This window comes from Mustela lutreola, chromosome X (assembly GCF_030435805.1).
Source record: "Mustela lutreola isolate mMusLut2 chromosome X, mMusLut2.pri, whole genome shotgun sequence".
Taxonomy (NCBI): domain Eukaryota; kingdom Metazoa; phylum Chordata; class Mammalia; order Carnivora; family Mustelidae; genus Mustela; species Mustela lutreola.
In genome coordinates this window covers 70,699,442-70,721,989 of record NC_081308.1, presented here as the reverse complement: position 1 = coordinate 70,721,989, position 22,548 = coordinate 70,699,442, and the positions used below count along the sequence as shown (strand labels likewise).

The following is a 22,548-nucleotide window of genomic DNA, read 5'->3' as shown; positions in this document are numbered from 1 at the left end:
GGGGCCTGCTGTGCTAGGACCGAGGCAATCTTTTCCTAGAAGGACAGAGTGCAAGGGTGTGGGTCCTGGTGTAAGCAAGTTGGGCAGCCAGCATTGGCACTTTACTGTTTACTGAAGGTAGCTTATGTTTATGTGAGGGGCAGGGGAGGGAAGTGGTGCCAGCCAGCTCTTTTGTCCCAGGAGAGGTGTCTCTGCTTGCTGCTCTCAGAGAAGCACTCTGAAAAGAGCAAATAATCTCTCCCAGTGTATCCTGGTGTTTTTCAGTTGCAGTTTTCATGCTGTTTGCCCCAGAGTTGTTTGCCTACCTAATCTCCAGGAGCAACACAGTGCCCTCAGGGCTCTATCTCAGCCAGGTCCACCAACTTTTAAACCTCCATCTTCAAACCCCGCTGGTTGCAAAATCTCACAAAATCAGCCCTTCTTATTTTCCCAGCCAGTGACTGGGGAAATGTTCTTGCTATTTCCCTGTGTGCTCCTCACTCTTCTACCTTTCCCTGTGACCAACACTCCCTTTCCTCAGAGCACCCATTCTGTTTCTCCCCCAAACCATGTCTTCACACTCAACTATCTTTCTTTTTTTTTAAAAGATTTTATTTATTTATTTGACAGAGAGAGATCACAAGCAGGCAGAGAGGCAGGCAGAGAGAGAGAGAAGGAAGCAGGCTCCCGGCTGAGCAGAGGAGCCCGATGCAGGGCTCGATCCCAGGACCCTGCGATCATGACCCAAGCCGAAGGCAGCGGCCTAACCCACTGAGCCACCCAGGCGCCCCAACACTCAACTATCTTTCTTGATGTGCCTCTTCTCTCCCTCTCTTTGTGGAGTTTGTTATGTCAGTCCTCAGGTTTATTTCTTGGGTATTCAGAGTGATTTGATAGTTGTCTAGTTGTATTTGAGGAATGAGACAAGTCCAGGGTCTACCTACTACACCACCATCTTTTAGATATCTATATTAAGTTGAAAGTCATTTAAGAGTCAACCCATTCTTTACTGCCCACATTTTAGGTACATGGTGTTCCTTTATTTTGTGTTTTCCTTGACTGATTTCTTACAGAAGTATTCATTTTCACTGCTTTTGTATTTCCTACTTGATACTGTCACTTAATGGTCTTTCCTTTCCACTCAAGATTCTTTTTAATATTTCTTACAGAGCTGATTTATTGGTCATTAACTCCATTAGTTTTTATTTGTCTGATAAACTCTTTAGCTTTCCTATTCTGAAATAACCTTGCTTGATAGAGTACTCTTGCCCGAAGATTTTCCCCATTCAGCACTATGAGTATATCATGGCATTCCCTTTTTGTTGGTACATTTCTGCTGAAAAATTCTGCTGATAGCCTTAAGGGATTTCCCTTATGTGAAACTGTCTTCTTTTGTTTTGCTGACTTAATTTTCTTTTTATTTATCACTGTATTTTTCCATTTTAATTATAATATGTCTTTATGTGGATCTGCTTTTTTTTTTTTTTTTTTTTTTTTTTTTTTTTGTTGGGGGTTCTCTGTGTCTCCCGGATCTGGGTTTCTGTTTCCTCCCCCAGATTAGGGAAGTATTCAGCTATTAATTCTTCTAATATATTCTCTGCCCTCTTTTCTCCCTTTCTTTCTTTCTTCTAGGACTCCCATAATATGAATTTTATTATGTTTGATGGAGTCACTGACCTCCATAATTCTTTTACCTAATTCTTTTTTCTCTCTTTTGTTTAGCTTGACTACTTTCCATTATTGTCATCTAGGTCATTGATTTGTTCCTCTGCTTCTTCCAGACTGCTGCTCATTCTGTTAAGTGTATTATTCATTTTGTTTATTGAATCCTTTATCTCTGGCATATTATTCCTTATCTTTTAAGTGTCTCACTTATGTTTTCCACTCTTTTCTCAAGTCCAGTATGTATCTTTATAATCATTACTTTAAATTCTCTGTCAAACATGTTACTTATATCTGTTTTGCTTAGACCTCTTGCTGTGGCTTTGTCCTCTTTCTTCATTTGGGAGAAGTTCCTCTGACTTCTCATTTTGTTTGCCTCTCAGTGTCTGTTTCTGTGTGTTGGGAAAGTCAGCTATGTCTCCTCTTCTTGGGGGTATTGACCTTTTGAAGAAGAAATCCTTGCAGTCCCCTTCAGTGTAGTGTCCCCTTTTCCCTAGGCCCTGGCACTTCAGTGAGTTTTTCTAACGTGTGGTACATGCACTCTGCTGTTGTGTGCTGTCCACTTTATTCTTTAGGCCCATCTTTTGTAGATGCTGTTTTTTCCTGTTTTCAGCAGTTTTGGTCCTTGGCCTGTTGTGGTCAGCTTTAACTATTTGTGCTCTGGTCTTCTTGTGAAATGGGGTATTTTGTCACTGCCACTGGAATCCAGGTTCTGCAAAACTCCTGGGTCAGGAGATACAGTGTTGGCAGGAGTTTGGGCTGGTCCGAGGGAAAAGAACTGTTGTGTTGGGACTGTGGTAAGTGTGATGTGGAAGGTCAGTTCCATCTGAGCACAATGGGGTAGGATGTGGTATAAGCAATTTAGGTAGTAAGTTCTGGTGCTATACTGTTTCCCATAGGTGACCCTGTGCTTATGCTGATGGGGAGGGAAATGGCAGCTGCCAGTTATTTTGTTCTCATATAGGTCTTTCCATGTATCCTGTCTCTCTGGGACACACTCTGAGATGGGCAGATAATCTTCACATTTCACCTAGAGGACAAGGTGAAAAACATGTCTAAGATGTATTTAAGAAAAAGAATATAAGGGTGCCTGGGTGGCTCAATTTATTGAGCATCTGACTCTTGATTTTGTCTCAAGTCATGATCTAAGGTACCTAGAATCCAGCCCCCTGTGGCTCCATACTCAGCATAGGGTCTGCTTGTGGATTTTGTCCCTCTTTCTCTCCCCTCTCCCTCCCCACTCTGGTATATAAATCTTTAAAAGAAAAAATAGTATAGAAATAAATAAAGTATTCAGATGTAATCATTGTGTTTCAGTGTATAAATAGAAATAATTTCTGTAATTATCAATATACTGAGGTGTTTTCAAAAGAGATAGTATTTGAAATAAATAAATCCTTTTGATTTATTTCGGAAAGGAAATTCTCATGAAAGAATGATGCAGAACATTTTCTATATCTGTAGTTGAACTTTAAACTTTACTCATATCTCTACTCTGGACTTTCTGCTTGGAATATTTCATCAAAAAAGTACATTTGGAAATTCATAATTTAATAATTATTCCTTAAGACCTTCCTAATAATGGCTAATTTGGGGATATTTGTTACATCATACATACACACAAACTGACATAGCAAACAGTTTAAAAGTTCTTCAAATCTATGGTCAGGTAATCTTCGACAAAGCAGGAAAAATATACAGTGGAAAAAAGACAGTCTCTTCAATAAATGGTGCTGAGAAAATTGGACAGCTATATATAGAAGAATGAAACTCGGCCATTCTCTTATACCATAACAAAGATAAACTCAAAATAGATGAAAGACATCAACATGAGACAGGAATCCATCAAAATCCTAGAGGAGAACATAGGCAGTCAGCCCTTCGGCATTGGCTACAGCAAGTGCTTTCAAGACACGTCTCCAAAGGCGAGGGAAACAAAAGTGAAAATGAAATTTTGGGACTATGCCAAGATAAAAATCTTCTGCACAGCAAAGGAAACTGTCAATAAAACAAAGAGGCAACTCACGGAATGGGAGAAGATATTTGTAAATGACACTACAGATAAAGGGCTGATATCCAAGATCTATAGAGAACTTCTCAAACTCAACACACACACACCAGATAATCACGTCAAAAAATGGGTAGAAGACATGAACAGACACTTCTCCAAAGAAGACATACAAATGGCTAACAGACACATGAAAAAATGTGCATCATCACTAGCCATCAGGGAAATTCAAATCAAAACCACATTGAGATACCACCTTACACCAGTTAGAATAGCAAAGATTAACAAGACAGGAAACAACAAATGTTGGAGAGGATGTGGAGAAAGGGGAACTCTCTTCCACTGTTGGTGGGAATGGAAGTTGGTATAGCCACTTCGGAAAACAGTGTGAAGATTCCTCAAAAAATTAAAATTAGAGCTTCCATATTACCCTGCAATTGCACTACTGGGTATTTACCCCAAAGATATAGATATAGTGAAAAGAAAGGCCATAGGTACCCCAATGTTCATAGCAGCCGTGCCCACAATCTCCAAACTGGAAAGAGCCAAGATGCCCTTCAACAGACAAATGGATAAATAAGATATGGTCCATACATACAATGGAATATTACTCAGCCATCAGAAAGGATGAATATCCAACTTTTGTATCAACATGGAGGGGACTGGAGGAGATTATGCTGAGTGAAATAAGTCAAGCAGAGAAAGTCAATTATATGGTTTCACTTACTTGTGGACCATAAGGAATAACATGGAGGACATTAGGAGAAGGAAGGGAAAAGTGAATTGGGGGAAATTAGAGGGGGAGACAAACCATGAGAGACTGTGGACTCTGAGAAACAAACTGAGGGTTTTAGTGGGGTGGGGGGATGGGTGAGCCTTGTGGTGCATATTAAGGAGGGCACATATTGCATGGAGCAATGTGTGGTGCATAAACAGTGAATCTTGGAACACTGAAAAAATTAAATTAAAATTTAAAAGTTCTTTATAAGTACTGTTTGATATATGTTTTATTTTCATTTTAATCTTATTTTTAGTATTTACCTAAAAAGTTATAGATTAAGTTTGTTTTTACTGTATTTACTATATTGTTTTACTCCATTTAGGTTATTTAAAATTTTGTGGCTTTATATCTTTGGTCTCATTAAGGTGATGGTGAGGTGGTAGAACAAGTAATTGGACAACAAACCAATGACCAAGACGAAAGCATTCTTGATGGGATAATCAGGGAGCTACAGAGAGAACAAGATCTTAGACTAATTAATGAAGGAGATGTTCCACATTTTCCAGTTAATAGATCATATTCTGCTAATGGTGGTAAGTATGTATATATGTGATAGATATACTTTATTCATTTTATTTGCACTAAGTAATCACATGTAAGGAACATTTTAGGTTTTTAAATAAGAACATTTTTATTAATTTAAAATTGTGATATCAAATACACTGAATTGCCATAATCTCATGTCATTTGTGGCTAAAGGTCTTAATGTATCTCATGAAATATGGGTGGTATATTTTAATATACTGTTTTCTCTTAACTCAAGAATGTATTTTCAGTCTTCACTTTTGTTATAGTAAATGAGGTACTGTAGTAAGTACATGATTTTTGTAAAAGAAGAACCAACCTATAATGTTTTCAAAATTAAAACCACTTGAATGTAAAAATAACTAAGAAAAATTTTATCCACCTTTGTTGAAGAAAAAAAAAAGGCAACATTATCTCCTTCAACTCTTGAATTTACAAAAATACACTGGAAGATAAGCCCTATTCATAGGAAATACAGATGCAACTTGTGGATTGATTTTCACAACAGTTTAAATACTAGCAGTATTCTAATTTATTGTATCTTTTCTTCACTTTACATGAAATGTGACTGTCCATCTGAATCTTTTAAAGATTTTATTTATTTATTTGAGAAAGAATGAGTGAGAGAGAAAGCACGAGAGGTGGGAGGGCCAAATGGAGAAGCAGACTCCCTTGCTGAGCAGGGAGCCCAGTGCAGGACTTGATCCTGGGACTCTAGGATCATGACCCAAGCTGAAGGCAGACGCCCAACCAACTGAGGTACCCAGGTGCCCTATATATCTGAATTTTATATAAATCTTAGCTTCTGTCAGTTTTACTTTTTTTCTTTTAATGATGGAATACTTCATGAATTTGCCTGTCATCCTCAGGGGCCATGCTAATCTTCTTTGTATCATTTCAATATAAGTGCTGCCAAAGTGAGCACCATCAATTTTACTTTTATCAAGAACTATTAGTTGTATTCCAAAATGCCATCTTAAGGGATTTTGGCATGTGTTTCTTTTTACATTCATATAAATTGGGGTTTATTTGGGTATCATAGCTTTTGGAGTCCAAGAATTGAATAAAACAATTTAAATTAGACATGATTCACAAGGTATTATACTCATTTCCTGATTCTTAAGTATCCCATAAAATTAAAATAAAAACATTCTTTGTTCACTTAACCTGGAACAAAACAAGAAGTGAGCTGATAATCCTACATAACCAGGCCCTTTTTGTTTCTTGACATAAAACTTTCTTAGAACCCTGATTTAGAGATTCATTAATGAAATCCACATTCAGCTCTACCCTCAATACTAGATTTCTGTTGATAGATTTGAAATGCCATAGTAAAAGCGACCCCACTGACTTTTGTTTCCAATGTTTATTTTTATTGTTTTTCCTGAGTGCTTATTTTAACAGTTGAGTGAATCATGCAATTTCCATTTTTATTTTATTTGCAAATACAACAAAATAAATTAACAGAGAATGTCTAGGTGCTTAAAAAAGGTTTCATTACTTTATTTCCCCTTTCTTTCATTGCTTACCAGTTTTGAAAATGAAATTTTGATAGTAAAAAATATTTTTTGCTTATATTTTTTCTCTTATTACTATATTCAAAAGCCTATTGAAATTTTATTCATAGACCTTTTCATGGGCTTAATGCAGGATTTAGATTAAAAGCTGCTTTCTGAAATAGTACTATTAAACATTTGTGAATCTACCAAATCATATTATACTTTTTGTATTTCCTCAGTATTTACTAGATGACAGATATGAATGTACTTTGAAAAAATTTAAAAGAGTGATGGAAACTTTAAACAATTATTTAGTGCCTTACTTTATTCAGGGTGGTACAGAAAATGTAGAACAAAAATATAGCAATATTGTCTAGAAGTACCATCTTAGACTTTCCTATTCTGAAGTACTGATCTCTAAAAATTTGTGCCTTTACTCAGAGAAAGTGGTACCTTTCTTTTTATTTTAGCTCTGAGAAGTCCAAATATGGACATATATTCATCCCCAAATATTGGGCTTCGACGCAGTGGTCAGATTGAAGGTGTCCGACAAATGCATAACAATGCTCCTCGAAGCCAGATGGCCACTGAACGAGATCTCATGGCATGGAGCAGAAGGGTGGTGGTCAATGAACTAAATAGTGGAGTTAGCAGGTGAGTCAATAAGATAGCATTGATAAGAAAATTGAGAACTTTATTGTTTAGTTAGGAAATTTTAATAACTAAGGTATATTTTAATCAAGCTGAGATTTGTATTAGTTTTTCTATATTATTCCAGTTAGTTCATTCCATAACAACTATTTAATGATTATTTTTTATTTACTTGGCTCTGTACTAAATGGTTTGGGAAATACTGAAAAATGAAAAACATTGTTTGTTTTCCATGAGTTTATAGTCTAGGTTAGAACATAAAAATACAAATAGTATTAAGTAAGAATATGAGACCATATGTTATTAAATATGTCCTTGGTATATAGACCCAAAATTCAGCAGTGGTTCTGAGGAAAAAGGCCATCACTTTGATATTGGAATAGTTTGGGAATGCAGCATAGATATGTTGTAGACCCCAGTGCTTAAGGCATATTTTGAAATGCCCTTTAAGTAGATGTCCTTGTATGAAAGGAATTTATTAGGATGAATTTTTAATTTAGAATACCTATTCTTATTTATAGGTATTTAGAATACCTATTCTTATTTATAAATCCTAACAGATAATCCACAGAGGCTGGAAATAGACTTAGTAAAGAAAAAGGACATTTGACAGAGAACATACAAAAATCTCTTAATAATGCTATTTCCTTTCCCAATCCTTTTACCCTCTCATCCAACAGGCATCAAACATGATTTAGTTTTGCCTTTTCTTAGGGAAACATAGGTAATTTATGAAGTCTTAGCAGTAGAGGAATTTGAAATAATTCTTTACTCACAACATTAAAGTACAATTAAGGAAGTCAAATAGATACTTGTATGCCAATGTTCATTGCTGTATTATTCACAATACCAGAACAGTAGAAATAACTCCAGTGTCTGTCCTCAAATGGATGGATAAACAAAATGTGATATATACATAAAATGGAATATTGCTCAGTCATAAAAAAGAATGAAGTTCTAATAACTGCTCTCACGTGGATAAATAGTAAAAACAGCATATGATTCCACTTATATGATATATATAGAGAAAGCAAATTTATAGAGACATAAAGTTTATTAGAGGTTAATAAGGACTGATAGAAGGAAAAATTGAGAGTTACTGCTTAATGGTTACAAAGTTTGGAGTGATGAAAAAGTTTTGGAAAGAGTGGTGATGGTGGTTACACAACTTTGTAAATGTCATTAACATACACCTAAAAATAGTTAAAATGGAAAATTTTACATTTGAAGGTATTTTTGTTATCTGACCTTTAGACTGTTGGTTTTATTTTTATGATTTTCTGTCACTTTGACCTTTGTTATTAGGGTTCAGGAAGAATGTCGAACTGCAAAAGGTGACATAGAAATCAGTCTTTATACAGTTGAAAAGAAGAAAAAGCCATCTTATACTACCCAAAGGGTAAGTTTAGTTTTACAGTCCATTGGGTTACACTACTTGTAAATATTTGCAGATACTGGGTTTTTCGAAGGTAGCAATTATGTATTAAGGGGCTATTTTGCTAGCTAACTACATGTATGGATAACCTGTTTTTTAATCCTGAAATTGAAATATATGGCAATTATTAATAAAAATAAAATCACTCAAAGTCAGGACTGTCCTCCAAAATTTAGGACATGTGGTAATTGTAGGTATAAAACATTTGTATTAAAATAACATCTTCATATGGTTAGAGTAAAACCTTAAAATTGTTGGCTGGTCACTAATCACAGTATAAAATAAATGTTTAGATATCCTAGGTCAGAGGTTGACAAACTACTATGCATGGTCTAAATCTAGTCTATAGCCTATTCCTGTTAATAAAAGTTTTATTGGAACACAGCCACACTTACTAATTAACATATTATCTATGGCTGATTTCACACTATAGAGTTGAGTAGTTATAACAGAGATCATATGACCTGCAGAGCCAAAACCATTTACACTCTGACCCTTTACAGAAAGGCCCACTCTTTGCCTACCTAATCATATAGAAGCACAATCTGATCTATACATTGGGAAGATTCATACTCCCAGTAGAAACAGCTAGGCAGGGAGTCAGATTCCTATACTTCATTAGGTACATAGTAAACCCCTTACTAGTATTCTGAGATCGAACAAACTAGTTGCATAACGATGTATATTCTTATTCCCAGATCTAACTGTAACTCCTAAAAAGTATGGTAATTTGGAGAGTCTAGGTGATTTTAATTTTATTAAAGAAATCTAGGCAATGGGCACTGAATTTTAAATGTTTTTTTTTCAGTATTGATAAACACAGTTTTAGGTAAGTATCTTATGAATATCTTTAAATATCCTTAGATCGTTTTGATGCCCACTTTCTTAATTTCTGTTGAGGTTTGGTAGCTTATTTGATGTTCTCTCTTAATGTTATTTTCTTAGACATTTTGAATGACTCAGATCTATGATTTATATTATTTTCTCCTGCTAAGCTGATTTTTCAAATATCATAATTGTCTGAGAGACTACTAATAATAAACAGGGTTGTTGGGTCTATAAACATTTTTATTTATATCAAAAATGAGAAATATTTACATATGGGGCAAGAAACTAGTCCTTGTTACTGATTTATTTATGACTTTTAAACTTGTTTACTCCTGATAGCATGCTATGGTTGTAAGTTTAACATAAGGTAATATCATTAATATTTTATACTTGCAAAGGTTAGAAGAAAATAGTTTTTGCTTTAAGTTGTTAAAAATTAAATATTTTATCAGTTTATTAAATGTAGTTTTTTTAATGAACAAAGAAGTACATATTATATTAAGAATTACATATACATAGGTATGGTATATGTATCTTGCTTTATCTTGCAATAAATTGTGAGTAATACAGTATATGTAAATTCTGAGTGGGCCCATTCTTGCAGCCCAAACTTTCAGCACACTCTTTAATTTGATCACAAAATTTTTGAAATAGGAGAGTAATAAATATTAATGAAAATAGCTGAAATATATATAGATATATGTTATATTTTCTTTTTGGGGATTTATTCCTAATTATTTTATCTATCCCTTTCCCCTCCCCCACCCAAATTATTTGCTTTATATATTTGTGTGTGTTCATTGAGCCTTTCATTTCTTTTTAGATTTTTATTTTATTTATTTGACAGAGGGATAGAACCAGAGAGCACAAGCAGAGGAAATAGCAGAGAAAGGTGGAGAAGCAGGCTCTGCACTGAGCAGGGAGCCCAATATGGGGATCGATCCCAGGACCTTGAGATTATGAGCTGAGCCAAAGGCAGTCACGTAACCATCTGAGCCACCCAGGCACTCCAGGCCTTTCATTTTTCGAAATTTTCTTTCTGTTTTATAGACTGATTATCAGCCTAGCTGTGGGCGGTCTTTACGGAGGACACAGCGCAAACGTCAACATACTTACCAAACACGGTCCAACATAGAGCATAATTCACAAGCATCGTGTCAAAATTCAGGTGTACAGGAAGACTCAGACAGCTCCTCAGAGGTTAGATATCTGCAATTATTTACTCAGTGTAATTTTTTGTTTACCAGTTAGTATCATTACCTTGGGTTTACTTTTAATAGTGATTTTAATAGAAACTAATTTTAATGATTTTCTTTTAAGATTTTCCATTATTAAGGTATTTAATAGGCAAATTTGAACATTACATTGAATTCCTTTAGGTATCTTCTCTGATTTATACCTAAGATACTATCTTGTTTGAGAGTATCAAATATGCCAGTAAGTTTAACTTTGGGACAATGAGAAAAGAGTAAAAGGAAATCTGCCCATAAATAAGAAGTAGAATATAAACAATAATAACTAATTTACAGTCCCGGAACTGGTTTACTGTGTAATCAGCAGAAAGGCACATTTTCCGTTATTGTTGACTTCATTAGTATGGAGATTATGAAGTGATGGCTTTTTTCAGACCTACATTTTTATGGTAATAGAATAGAGTTTACCAATTCTTTTCTTCTCTTCTCCAGTCCTTTCCTTTTGTTCTCTTAACAACTTTCATTATTAAGTGGATAATGTGGGCTTAATTATTCATTGATAATATATGGCCCTCCTATTATTCTTCCAGCATTCACAGCTCTTTAATTCTTACCTATGATGTCCTTCCTCTTCTCCTTCACCTGTGAAAATCTTGAACTAAAAGGAATAGTCAGGTATTGAGGACTATTTCCTTTCTAAGGTCATAATAGTGGTATGGTTTTCTGTTTAAAAAGAATCATAATCTTATTAAATGTTTATAGTTAAAATGCTTTTTTTGGTAAGGATTTACTTTGAAATAATCTCTTGGGTATGAGGCAGTTGGTGATGGTACAGATAAAACATGATAGGCAGTGAGTTATTGTCTATACTGGAGATTGTGTACACAAGAGTAATTTATTCCCTCTACTTTGGAATGTTTGAAGTTTTACGTAATAAAAAGATTATTTTATGAAGAGTAATTACATTAACTTGGCAGAGGCATACAGATATATTTTTTTAAGCAATGATTTTAATATTTAAGAGGATTATATCTGGGAACCTTAAGGAGTCTGTTCAGTCTTTGAAGTAATAAAAGATGTCCCATATCAATAAGATAGTAGATGTTAGAAGGTTTTAAATACCTGGTAGGCTTAATTGTGAGTTATAGATAGATGTAGAAAAATGATTATTTTTTAAAATTTATTTATTTATTTATTAGAGAGAGAGAAAGGGAGAGTGGGGAAAGGTTCAGGGGGAGAGGAGAGTGAAAATCTCAAGTAGACTCACCACTGAGTGCAGAGCCTGACGTGTAGCTCAATCCCACCACCATGAGATCATGACCTGAGCCAAAACCGAGTCGGACATTCAACCTCCTGAGCCAGGTGCCCCTAATTATGTTCATTTTACCTGGATTGTTGTTTTGGTTAGAGGAAATACAAAAAGTGTTATAAAATAGGTAGTATGTGCTAATTAATAATATGCTAGTTAATAACCATATATCTCAACTGCTGGTTCCTTGTTGCAGGAAGATGAAACAATTGGCACAAGTGATGCTTCTGTAGAGGATCCTGTTATTGAATGGCAAAGTGAAAGTTCTTCCAGGTAGTTTTAATGGTTTTGATTTGGTCAAAATTATCTGACCATTTTAATGTGAAATTATGTTCTAGGAGGAATTTGGTAAAACCATAGTTAAAATAGTATTTTATAGTAGAAAGAGTACTGGGTTGGATATTCAGAGACTTCTTTCATCCTGATTCTACCAGTATCTTTTTGGGCATGTCACTATGGGCTTTAGTTTCCTCATTTGTAAAATAAGATGCTTTGTAAATCCAAGATTCTGCATCTTAGCAGGCTATATTTATTTAGTTGAGTTTTAAAACAGCTACATTTAACATTTCTAGGGATTAGGGGCATCTTTATTTAAAGAGGCTTTTGTTACTTGGACAGGAATTTTGAATTTTAAATTCTTTTATGGGAAACTAACCATTATACTTTATCCAAGAAGGTTTTCACTGAAATCACTTAATTATCTAAAATCTGTATTGATATTTTTTCTGTTCAGTTAGAACAAAATCAAGTCATGTCTTTTATAATGCTGTTTTATTACAAAATGATCATCTTTAAATTAGGAGACAAAGTATTCCTTTCCTAAACTTATATATTCATAATTTTGATATATTTATAGTGATTCATCAAGTGAATATTCTGATTGGACAGCAGATGCTGGAATAAATTTGCAACCTCCAAAAAGACAAACCAGACAGGCAACACGGAAAATATGCAGCAGCTCGGAGGAAGAGAACTTGAAGTCACTAGAAGAAAGGCAAAAGAAACCTAAACAAACTAGAAAGAAGGTTTGTAAATTTATAAGTTGTTTCTGTTGTTTTTGTTTTTGCCTTTGACACTTGAAAAATAGTAACACTTAACTTTTCTCTAAAAATAACATTCCATCTGAGCAAATGAGTAAAACTGTTTAAAATGACTTTAAAATAAAAAGATGTTTTAATTTTTTTCAGTTATCAAAAGTAGAGGCTAGAATATCTACATTATTATTTAGTTATTGTTAAATTAAAATATTGATAATTACTTTTTAAAATATAGTTGAGTTTTAAATAATAAGCTACTGTAGTATAAAAAAGTTATTCTTGTCATGTTTCTGGTCATAAATTTCTATACATTTTTGACTTTTAAAATGGAAGGGTATAATAAATCTTATAGGGGTTCTTCCATTTCTTTATATGTTTTTATTTCATCCCAATGATGGTTTCTCTTCCTCACTATAATTTCAGGTAAAGACTTAATCCACACAGTTATTTAAATATTATTTTAAAAATTAGCTATGTACATATTGTACATATATACAATGTATCAGGTATCCAGTATCCTGTTGCTTTAGTAGAATTATCTTCTTGTCACCATTTTATTGGCAAAAAGATCCCGTGTTACTTACACTCAAATTCACATGGTATTTTGGGGACTTGAAAATTTGTGGTTCTTACATAGTATATAATGTCATATTATTATCTGTCAGCCAAAATTGAGCAAATATTAAAGAATTCACTTGACTATTTTATTGGTACAAGATTGTACATAATTGTAATTGATAAATGAAATGTTTAAAATTTGTATATTTTAGGTTTTATTATAACATGATTTTTTTTAACATTCTGTTATTTTTCATACTACTATTCATATATTTATGGTTTATATATTTGTGAACTATATTTTAGAAAGGAGGACTGCTTTCTATGGCAGGTGAACCCAATGAAGAATGGTTTGCCCCTCAGTGGATTTTGGATACCATACCACGACGTTCCCCATTTGTCCCACAGATGGGAGATGAGGTAATTGTTACCTGTTATAATCTTTTTCTCTTAGAACCTCAAGAACACTCACGTTAGTCAGTCTTAGGGCATTTATATTCTCAATTCTATTATAGTTATATGTACACTGTCTTTACTGCCCACCTCTGTTATATATGGATGGAATCTTAATAATTTTTATATCCTTAATGTTGTCAAAAACCTACCTCTGTACTTCAGAAACATAGAACTTGAAGACAGAGTTTGGGCAAAGAGGAACAGTAGCTTTATTAACCTTCCCAGGCAAAGGCAGCTACAGCAGGCTATGGCCTTCAAAAACTGCAGTTTCACTAGAAGAAGGGGATAGGGGTGTTTAGGGAAATATAAAATCAAACCAGTTTTGATAGGAATTGTGTACTTTCTACCAGCTGTTTTGTCATGTCTTTAGGGTGGTAACAGGTTCCTGAAACAAAAGGTTAAGAAGGGAGGAAGGGAGGTTTGCAAAAGAGTTGTAAAAGGTTACTTTAAAATCTAGCTTCACTGAAGCATTACTGTAGTCATTTTGATTTCTTTTTTTATTATTAACATATAATGTATTGTTTCAGGGGTACAGGTCTGTGATTCATCAGTCTTACACAGTTCACAGTGCTTCCATAGCACATACCCTCCCCGCTGTCCATTACCCAGCCACCCCATCCCTCCCATTGCCATTCCCCAACTCCAGCAACCCTCAGTTTGTTTCCTGAGATGAAGAGTCTCTTAAGGTTTGTCTCCCTCACTGGTTTCATCTTGTTTCTGTTTTTCCTCTCTTTCCCTATAGTCCTTGCCTTGTTTCTCAAATTCTACATATCAGTGAGATCATACGATAATTGTCTTTCTCTGATTGACTTATTTTGCTTTACATAGCCATTTTGATTTCTGTTCAACTTCATGCTTTAAATGATTTCACTTGTAGTATTTAGCATAGAATCTCCAAAATAATAGATGCTCAGAGACTATTTAAATAAATTGATTGGCTAATGAACTCATGAAAATAATTGTATTTATTTTTAGCCTAATTGCAACTTAGTAAGATTAAAGTGGTATTTTGAGTCCTAATAAATAAAGTGGTATTTTGAAAATAAAATAAATTAAAAAATTAAAATAAATTAAATTAAAATAATAAAGTTGTATGTTGAGTCCTTTAAAAAAAAGCCCATGATCAACCTGATAGAATGCCTACTGTAGGACAATTACCCCTTTCAGTGATTAGAAGAATATTATTTTGTGAGTAAGTCCTACCTGCTAAGCGTGATGGAACACGCTGGTCAGTGGTCAGTCAATAATTGATTTAAATTCTATCGTGTGAGAAAATTTTCATTTTCTGTTTGAAAATTATGGTAATAATTGCAATACTTTAACTAAAATTATCTTGTATGTTCTCTGATATATTGATAGTCATTCATTTCTGATTGAATAAATGTTTGCAGTTTTTAATTTAAGACTAATAATAGGAAAGTAATATTGTCATCATAATAAAAAAGGGGAAAAACTTTGCAAATGGATTTAAAAGCCATGGGACCAATAAGAATTCCACCAAATGCCTCTGTAACTGACATTTATAGATATCTTATACCAGACATAGTGATCAAGTAGTCTCTTTTTTTTTTTTCAGAGAAAAATTATTTTCATTTATTCAAGAAATATTTAAAAACAAGGCTGATTTTTAGCTGGCTTGGTGCTTTATTTTTTTAAAGTAACATATAATGTATTATTAGCCCCGGGGTACAGGTCTGTGACTGCCAGGTTTACACACTTAACAGCACTCACCATAGCACATACCCTCCCCAATGTTTATAACCCCACCACCCTCTTCCTTCCCTATTCCCCCTGGTAACCCTCAGTTTGTTTTGTGAGATTAAGAGTCTCTTATGCTTTGTCCCCCTCCTGATCTCTTGTTTCATTTCTTCTTTTCCAACCCCCCAAACTCCCCACGTTGCATCTCCACTTCCTCATATCAGGGAGATCATATGATAGTTGTCTTTCTGTTATCGACTTATTTCGCTAAGCAAAATACCCTCTCGTTCTATCCACGCCGTTGCAAATAGCATGATTTCATTTCTTTTGATGGCTGCATAGTATTCCATTGTATATATATATACACACATCATATCTTCTTTATCCATTCATCTGTTGATGGATATCTAGGTTCTTTCCATAGTTTGGCTATTGTGGGCATTACTGCTATAAACATTCAGGTGCACGTGCCACTTTTGGATCACTACGTTTGTACCTTTAGGGTAAATACCCAATAGTGCAATTGCTGCGTCCTAGGGTAGCTCTATTTTCAACTTTTTGAGAAACCTTCATGCCATTTTCCAGAGTAATTGCATCAGCTTGCATTCCCACCAACAGTGTAGAAGGGTTCCCTTTTCTGCGCATCCTTGCCAGCATCTATCATTTCTGACTTGTTAATTTTAGCCAATCTGACTGGTGTGAGGTGGTATCTCCTTGTGGTTTTGATTTGTATTTCCCTGATGCCGAGTTATGTGGAGCACTTTTTCATGTGTCTGTTGGCCATCTGGATATCTTCTTTGCAGAAATGTCTGTTCATGTCCTCTTCCCATTTCTTTTTTTTTTTTTTTTTTTTATTGTTTTTTTTTTTAATTTTTTTATTTTATTTTATTTTTTTTTTAAAAGATTTTTATTTATTTTATTTGACAGAGAGAGAGATCACAAGTAGGCAGAGAGGCAGGCAGAGACAGAGGGGGAAGCAGGCTCCCTGCTGAGCAGAGAGCCCGATGCGGGGCTCGATCCCAGGACTCTGAGATCATGACCTGAGCCGAAGGCAGCGGCTTAATCCACTGAGCCACCCAGGCGCCCCAATTTTTTTATTTTTTATAAACATATATTTTTATCCCCAGGGGTACAGGTCTGTGAATCACCAGGTTTACACACTTCACAGCACTCACCAAATCACATGCCCTCCCCAATGTCCATAATCCCACCCCCTTCTCCCAAACCCCCTCCCCCCGGCAACCCTCAGTTTGTTTTGTGAGATTAAGAGTCACTTATGGTTTGTCTCCCTCCCAATCCCATCTTGTTTCATTTATTCTTCTTCTACCCACTTAAGCCTCCATGTTGTATCACCACTTCCTCATATCAGGGAGATCATATGATAGTTGTCTTTCTCTGCTTGACTTATTTCGCTAAGCATGATACGCTCTAGTTCCATCCATGTTGTTGCAAATGGCAAGATTTCATTTCTTTTGATGGCTGCATAGTATTCCATTGTGTATATATACCACATCTTCTTGATCCATTCATCTGTTGATGGACATCTAGGTTCTTTCCATAGTTTGGCTATTGTGGACATTGCTGCTATAAACATTCGGGTGCATGTGCCCCTTTGGATCACTACATTTGTATCTTTAGGGTAAATACCCAATAGTGCAATTGCTGGGTCATAGGGCAGTTCTATTTTCAACATTTTGAGGAACCTCCATGCTGTTTTCCAGAGTGGCTGCACCAGCTTGCATTCCCACCAACAGTGTAGGAGGGTTCCCCTTTCTCCGCATCCTCGCCAGCATCTGTCATTTCCTGACTTGTTGATTTTAGCCATTCTGACTGGTGTGAGGTGATATCTCATTGTGGTTTTGATTTGTATTTCCCTGATGCCGAGTGATATGGAGCACTTTTTCATGTATCTGTTCGCCATCTGGATGTCTTCTTTGCAGAAATGTCTGTTCATGTCCTCTGCCCATTTCTTGATTGGATTATTTGTTCTTTGGGTGTTGAGTTTGCTAAGTTCTTTATAGATTCTGGACACTAGTCCTTTATCTGATATGTCGTTTGCAAATATCTTCTCCCATTCTGTCAGTTGTCTTTTGATTTTGTTAACTGTTTCCTTTGCTGTGCAAAAGCTTTTGATCTTGATGAAATCCCAGTAGTTCATTTTTTCCCTTGCTTCCCTTGCCTTTTGCGTTGTTCCTAGGAAGATGTTGCTGCGGCAGAGGTCGAAGAGGTTGCTGCCCGTGTTCTCCTCAAGGATTTTGATGGATTCCTTTCGTACATTGAGGTCCTTCATCCATTTTGAGTCTATTCTTGTGTGTGGTGTAAGGAAATGGTCCAATTTCATTTTTCTGCATGTGGCTGTCCAATTTTCCCAGCACCATTTATTGAAAAGGCTGTCTTTTTTCCATTGGACATTCTTTCCTGCTTTGTCGAAGATTAGTTGACCATAGATTTGTTTTAGTCTTGCAGTTAATTTAATTTTTTCTTTTTCATTTTTTTTTTTCTCGTCTTCGGGTAAAATTTTTTTTTTAACTGTTACCTCTTCCCATTTCTTGATTGGATTCTTTGTTCTTTGTGTGTTGAGTTTGCTAAGCTCTTTATAGATTTTGGATACCACCCCTTTATCTGATATGTCGTTTGCAAATATCTTCTCCCATTCTGTCAGTTGTCTTTTGATTTTGTTAACTGTTTCCTTTGCTGTGCAAAAGCTTTTGATGTTGATGTAGTCCCAATAGTTCATTTTTGCCCTTGCTTCCCTTGCCTTTGGCGATGTTCCTAGGAAGAAGTTGCTGCAGCTGAGGTCAAAGAGGTTGTTGCCTGTGTTCTCCTCAAGGATTTTGATGGATTCCTTTCTCACATTGAGGTCCTTCATCCATTTTGAGTCTATTTTCGTGTGTGGTGTAGGGAAATGGTCCAATTTCATTTTTCTGCATGTGGCTGTCCAATTTTCCCAGCACCATTTATTGAAGAGGCTGTCTTTTTTCCATTGGACATTCTTTCCTGCTTTGTCGAAGATTAGTTGACCATAGAGTTGAGGGTCTATTTCTGGACTCTCTCTTCTCTTCCATTGATCTATGTGTTTGTTCTTCTGCCAGGACCATACTGAGTTGATGATGACAATTTTGTAGTAGAGCTTGATGTCTGGAATTATGATGCCACCAACTTTGGCTTTCTTTTTTTTTTATATATATTTTATTTATTTATTCGACAGACAGAGATCACAAGTAGGCAGAGAGAGAGAGAGAGGAGGAAGCAGGCTCTCCGCGGAGCAGACAGCCCAATGTGGGGCTCGATCCCAGGACACTGGGATCATGACCTGCGCCGAAGGCAGAGGCTTTATCCCACTGAGCCACCCAGGCGCCCCTTTGGCTTTCTTTTTGAAAATTCCTCTATTTGAGGTCTTTTCTGGTTCCATACAAATTTTAGGATCATTTGTTCCATTTCTTTGGAAAAAATGGATGGGACTTTAATAGGGATTGCATTAAATATGTAGATTGCTTTAGGTAGCTAGACATTTTCACAATATTTGTTCTTCCAATCCAGGAGCATGGGACATGTTTCCATTTCTTTGTGTCTTCCTCAATTTCTTTCATGAGGACTTTATAGTTTTCTGAGTATAGATTGTTTGCCTCTTTGGTTAAGTTTATTCCTAGGTATCTTAATGGTTTTGGGTGCAATTGTAAATGGGATTGACTCCTTGATTTCTCTTTCTTCTGTCTTGCTGTTGGTGTAAAGAAATGCAACTGATTTCTGTGCATTGATTTTATATGCTGACACTTTACTGAATTCCTGTACAAGTTCTAGCAGTTTTGGAGTGGAGTCTTTTGGGTTTTCCACATATAGTATCATATCATCTGCGAAGAGTGATAGTTTGACTTCTTCTTTGTCGATTTGGATGCCTTTAATTTCTTTCTGTTGTCTGATTGCTGAGGCTAGGACTTCTAGTACTATGTTGAATAGCAGTGGTGATAATGGACATCCCTGCCGTGTTCCTGATCTTAGCGGAAATGCTCTCAGTTTTTCTCCATTGAGCATGATATTTGCAGTGGGTTTTTCATAGATGGCTTTGATGATATTGAGGTATATGCCCTCTATCCCTACACTTTGAAGAGTGTTGATCAGGAAGGGATGCTGCACTTTGTCAATTGCTTTTTCAGCATCTATGGAGAGTATCATATGGTTCTTGTTCTTTCTTTTATTAATGTATTGTATCACATTGATTGATTCGCAGATGTTGAACCAACCTTGCAGCCCTGGAATAAATCCCACTTGGTGGTGGTGAATAAGCCTTTTAATGTACTGTTGGATCCTATTGGCTAGCATTTTGGTGAGAATTTTCACATCTGTGTTCATCAAGGATATTGGTCTATAATTCTCCTTTTTGATGTGATCCTTGTCTGGTTTGGGGATCAGGGTGATGCTGGCCTCATAAAATGAGTTTGGAAGTTTTCCTTCCATTTCTAGTTTTTGGAAGAGTTTCAGGAGAATAGGAATTAATTCTTCTCTAACTGTTTGGTAGAATTTCCCTGGGAAGCCTTCTGGCCCTGGGCTCTTGTCTGTTGGGAGATATTTGATGACTCCTTCAATCTCCTTACTGGTTATGGGTCTGTTCAGGTTTTCTATTTCTTCCTGGTTCAGTTGTGGTAGTTTATATGTTTCTAGGAATGCATCCATTTCTTCCAGATTGTCGAATTTGTTGGCGTAGAGTTGCTCATAGTATGTTCTTATAATGGTTTGTATTTCTTTGGTGTTGGTTGTGATTTTTCCTCTTTCATTCATGATTTTATTTATTTGGGTCTTTTCTCTTTTCTTTTTGATAAGTCTGGCCAGTGGTGTATCCATCAGATTAATTCGTTCGGAGAACCACCTCCTAGTTTCATTGATTTGTTCTACTGTTCTTTTGGCTTCTCGTTCATTGATTTCTGCTCTGATCTTTATTATTTCTCTTCTACTAGGGTTAGGCTTTCTTTGTTGTTCTTTCTCCATCTCCTTCAGGTGTAGGGTTAGGTTGTTTATTTGAGACCTTTTTTGTTTCTTGAAAGAGGCTTGTATCACTGTATATTTTCCTTCCAGGACTGCCTTTGCTGTGTCCCACAGATTTTGAACCGTTGTGTTTTCATTATCATTTGTTTCCATGATTTTTTCAACTATTCTTTAATTTCCTGGTTGATCCATTCATTCTTTAGAAGGATGCTCTTTAGTCTCCATGTATTTGGATTCTCTCCAAATTTCCTCTTGTGATTGAGTTCTAGCTTTAGAGCATTGTGGTCTGAAAATATGCAGGGAATGATCCCAATCTTTTGATACCAGTTGAGACCTGATTTATGACCCAGGATGTGATTTATTCTGGAGAATGTTGCACATGCACTAGAGAAGAATGTGTGTTCTGTTGCTCTGGGATGGAATGTTCTGAATATATCTGTGATGTCCGTCTGGTCCAGTGTATCATTTAAGGCTTTTATTTTCTTGATCTTTTGCTTGGATGATCTGTCCATTTCAGTGAGAAGAGTGTTAAAGTCCCCCTACTACTACTGTATTATTGTTGATGCATTTCTTTGATTTTATTATTAATTGGTTTATGTAGTTGTCTGTTCCCATGTTAGGGGTATAGATATTTAAAATTGTTAGATCTTCTTGTTGGACAGACCATTCAAGTATGATATAGTGTCCTTCCTCATCTCTTATTATAGTCTTTGGCTTAGAATCTAATTGATGTGATACAAGGATTGCCACCCCAGCTTTCTTCTGGTGTTCATTAGCATGGTAATTTGTTTTCCACCCCCTCACTTTAAATCAGGAGGTGTCTTTGGGTCTAAAATGAGTTTCTTCTAGACAGCATATTCATGGTATTTTTTATCCATTCTGATACCCTGTGTCTTTTGATTGGGGCATTTAGCCCATTTACATTCAGGGTAAGTATTGAGAGATATGAATTTAGTGCCATTGTATTGCCTGTGAGGTGACTATTACTGTATATTGTCTCTGTTCCATTCTGATCTACTACTTTTCGGTTCTCTTTTTGCTTAGAGGACCCCTTTCAATATTTCCTGTAGATCCGGTTTGGTGTTTACAGATTATTTTAGTTTATGTTGTCCTGGAAGCTTTTTACCTCTCCTTCTATTTTCAATGATAGCCTAAGTGGATATAGTATTCTTGACTGCATGTTTTCTCGTTTAGTGGTCTGAAAATATAATGTCACTTCTTTCTGGCCTGCCAGGTCTCTATGGATAAGTACTCTGCCAATCTAATATTTTTACCATTGTATGTTACTGACTTCTTGTCCTCGGCTGCTTTCAGGATTTTCTTTTTGTCGCTAATAATTGTAAATTTTACTATTGGATGATGGGGTGTGGACCTGTTTTTATTGATTTTGAGGGGGGTTCTCTGTGCCTCCTGGATTTTAATGCTTGTTCTTTTTACCGTATTAGGGAAATTCTCTACAATAATTCTTTCCAATATACCTTCTGCTCCTCTCTCTCTTTTTTCTTCTTCTGGAATCCCATTTATTCTAATGTTGTTTCATCTTTTGGTATCACTTATCTCTCGAATTCTCCCCTTGCGGTCCAGTAATTGTTTGTCTCTCTTTTGCTCAGCTTCTTTATTCTCTGTCATTTGGTCTTTTATATCACTAATCCTCTCTTCTGCCTCATTTTTCCTAACAGTAAGAGCCTCCATTTTTTATTGCACCTCATTAATAGCTTTTTTCATTTGAACTTGCTTAGATTTTAGTTCTTTATTTCTCCATAAAAGGCTTTTATCTCTCCAGACCGGGTTTCTCTAATATCTTCCATGCCTTTTTTGAGCCTGGCTAGCACCCTGCGAATTGTCATTCTAAACTCTAGATCTGACATATTGCCAATGTCTGTATTGATTAGGTCCCTGGCCTTCGGTACTGCCTGTTTCTTTTTTTTTTTTTTTTTTTGGTGAGTTTT

General features: G+C 35.6%; 1 protein-coding gene and 1 pseudogene across 4 annotated transcripts in view; one reads left to right on the top strand and one right to left on the bottom strand.

Moving 5' to 3' along the window:
• The window catches only part of BRWD3 (bromodomain and WD repeat domain containing 3), a 216,972-nt gene that overhangs the window by 127,980 nt on the left and 66,444 nt on the right, over positions 1-22,548 (top strand). For all 4 annotated transcript variants that reach the window (XM_059156493.1, XM_059156492.1, XM_059156494.1 and 1 more), the window contains 7 exons: positions 4,796-4,963; positions 6,925-7,108; positions 8,411-8,504; positions 10,419-10,568; positions 12,067-12,143; positions 12,727-12,895; positions 13,772-13,885. In XM_059156493.1, the coding sequence (XP_059012476.1) occupies positions 4,796-4,963; positions 6,925-7,108; positions 8,411-8,504; positions 10,419-10,568; positions 12,067-12,143; positions 12,727-12,895; positions 13,772-13,885 (956 nt within the window). The remainder of the gene's footprint in view (positions 1-4,795; positions 4,964-6,924; positions 7,109-8,410; positions 8,505-10,418; positions 10,569-12,066; positions 12,144-12,726; positions 12,896-13,771; positions 13,886-22,548) is intronic.
• LOC131822363 (U6 spliceosomal RNA) lies at positions 5,784-5,880 on the bottom strand (annotated as a pseudogene).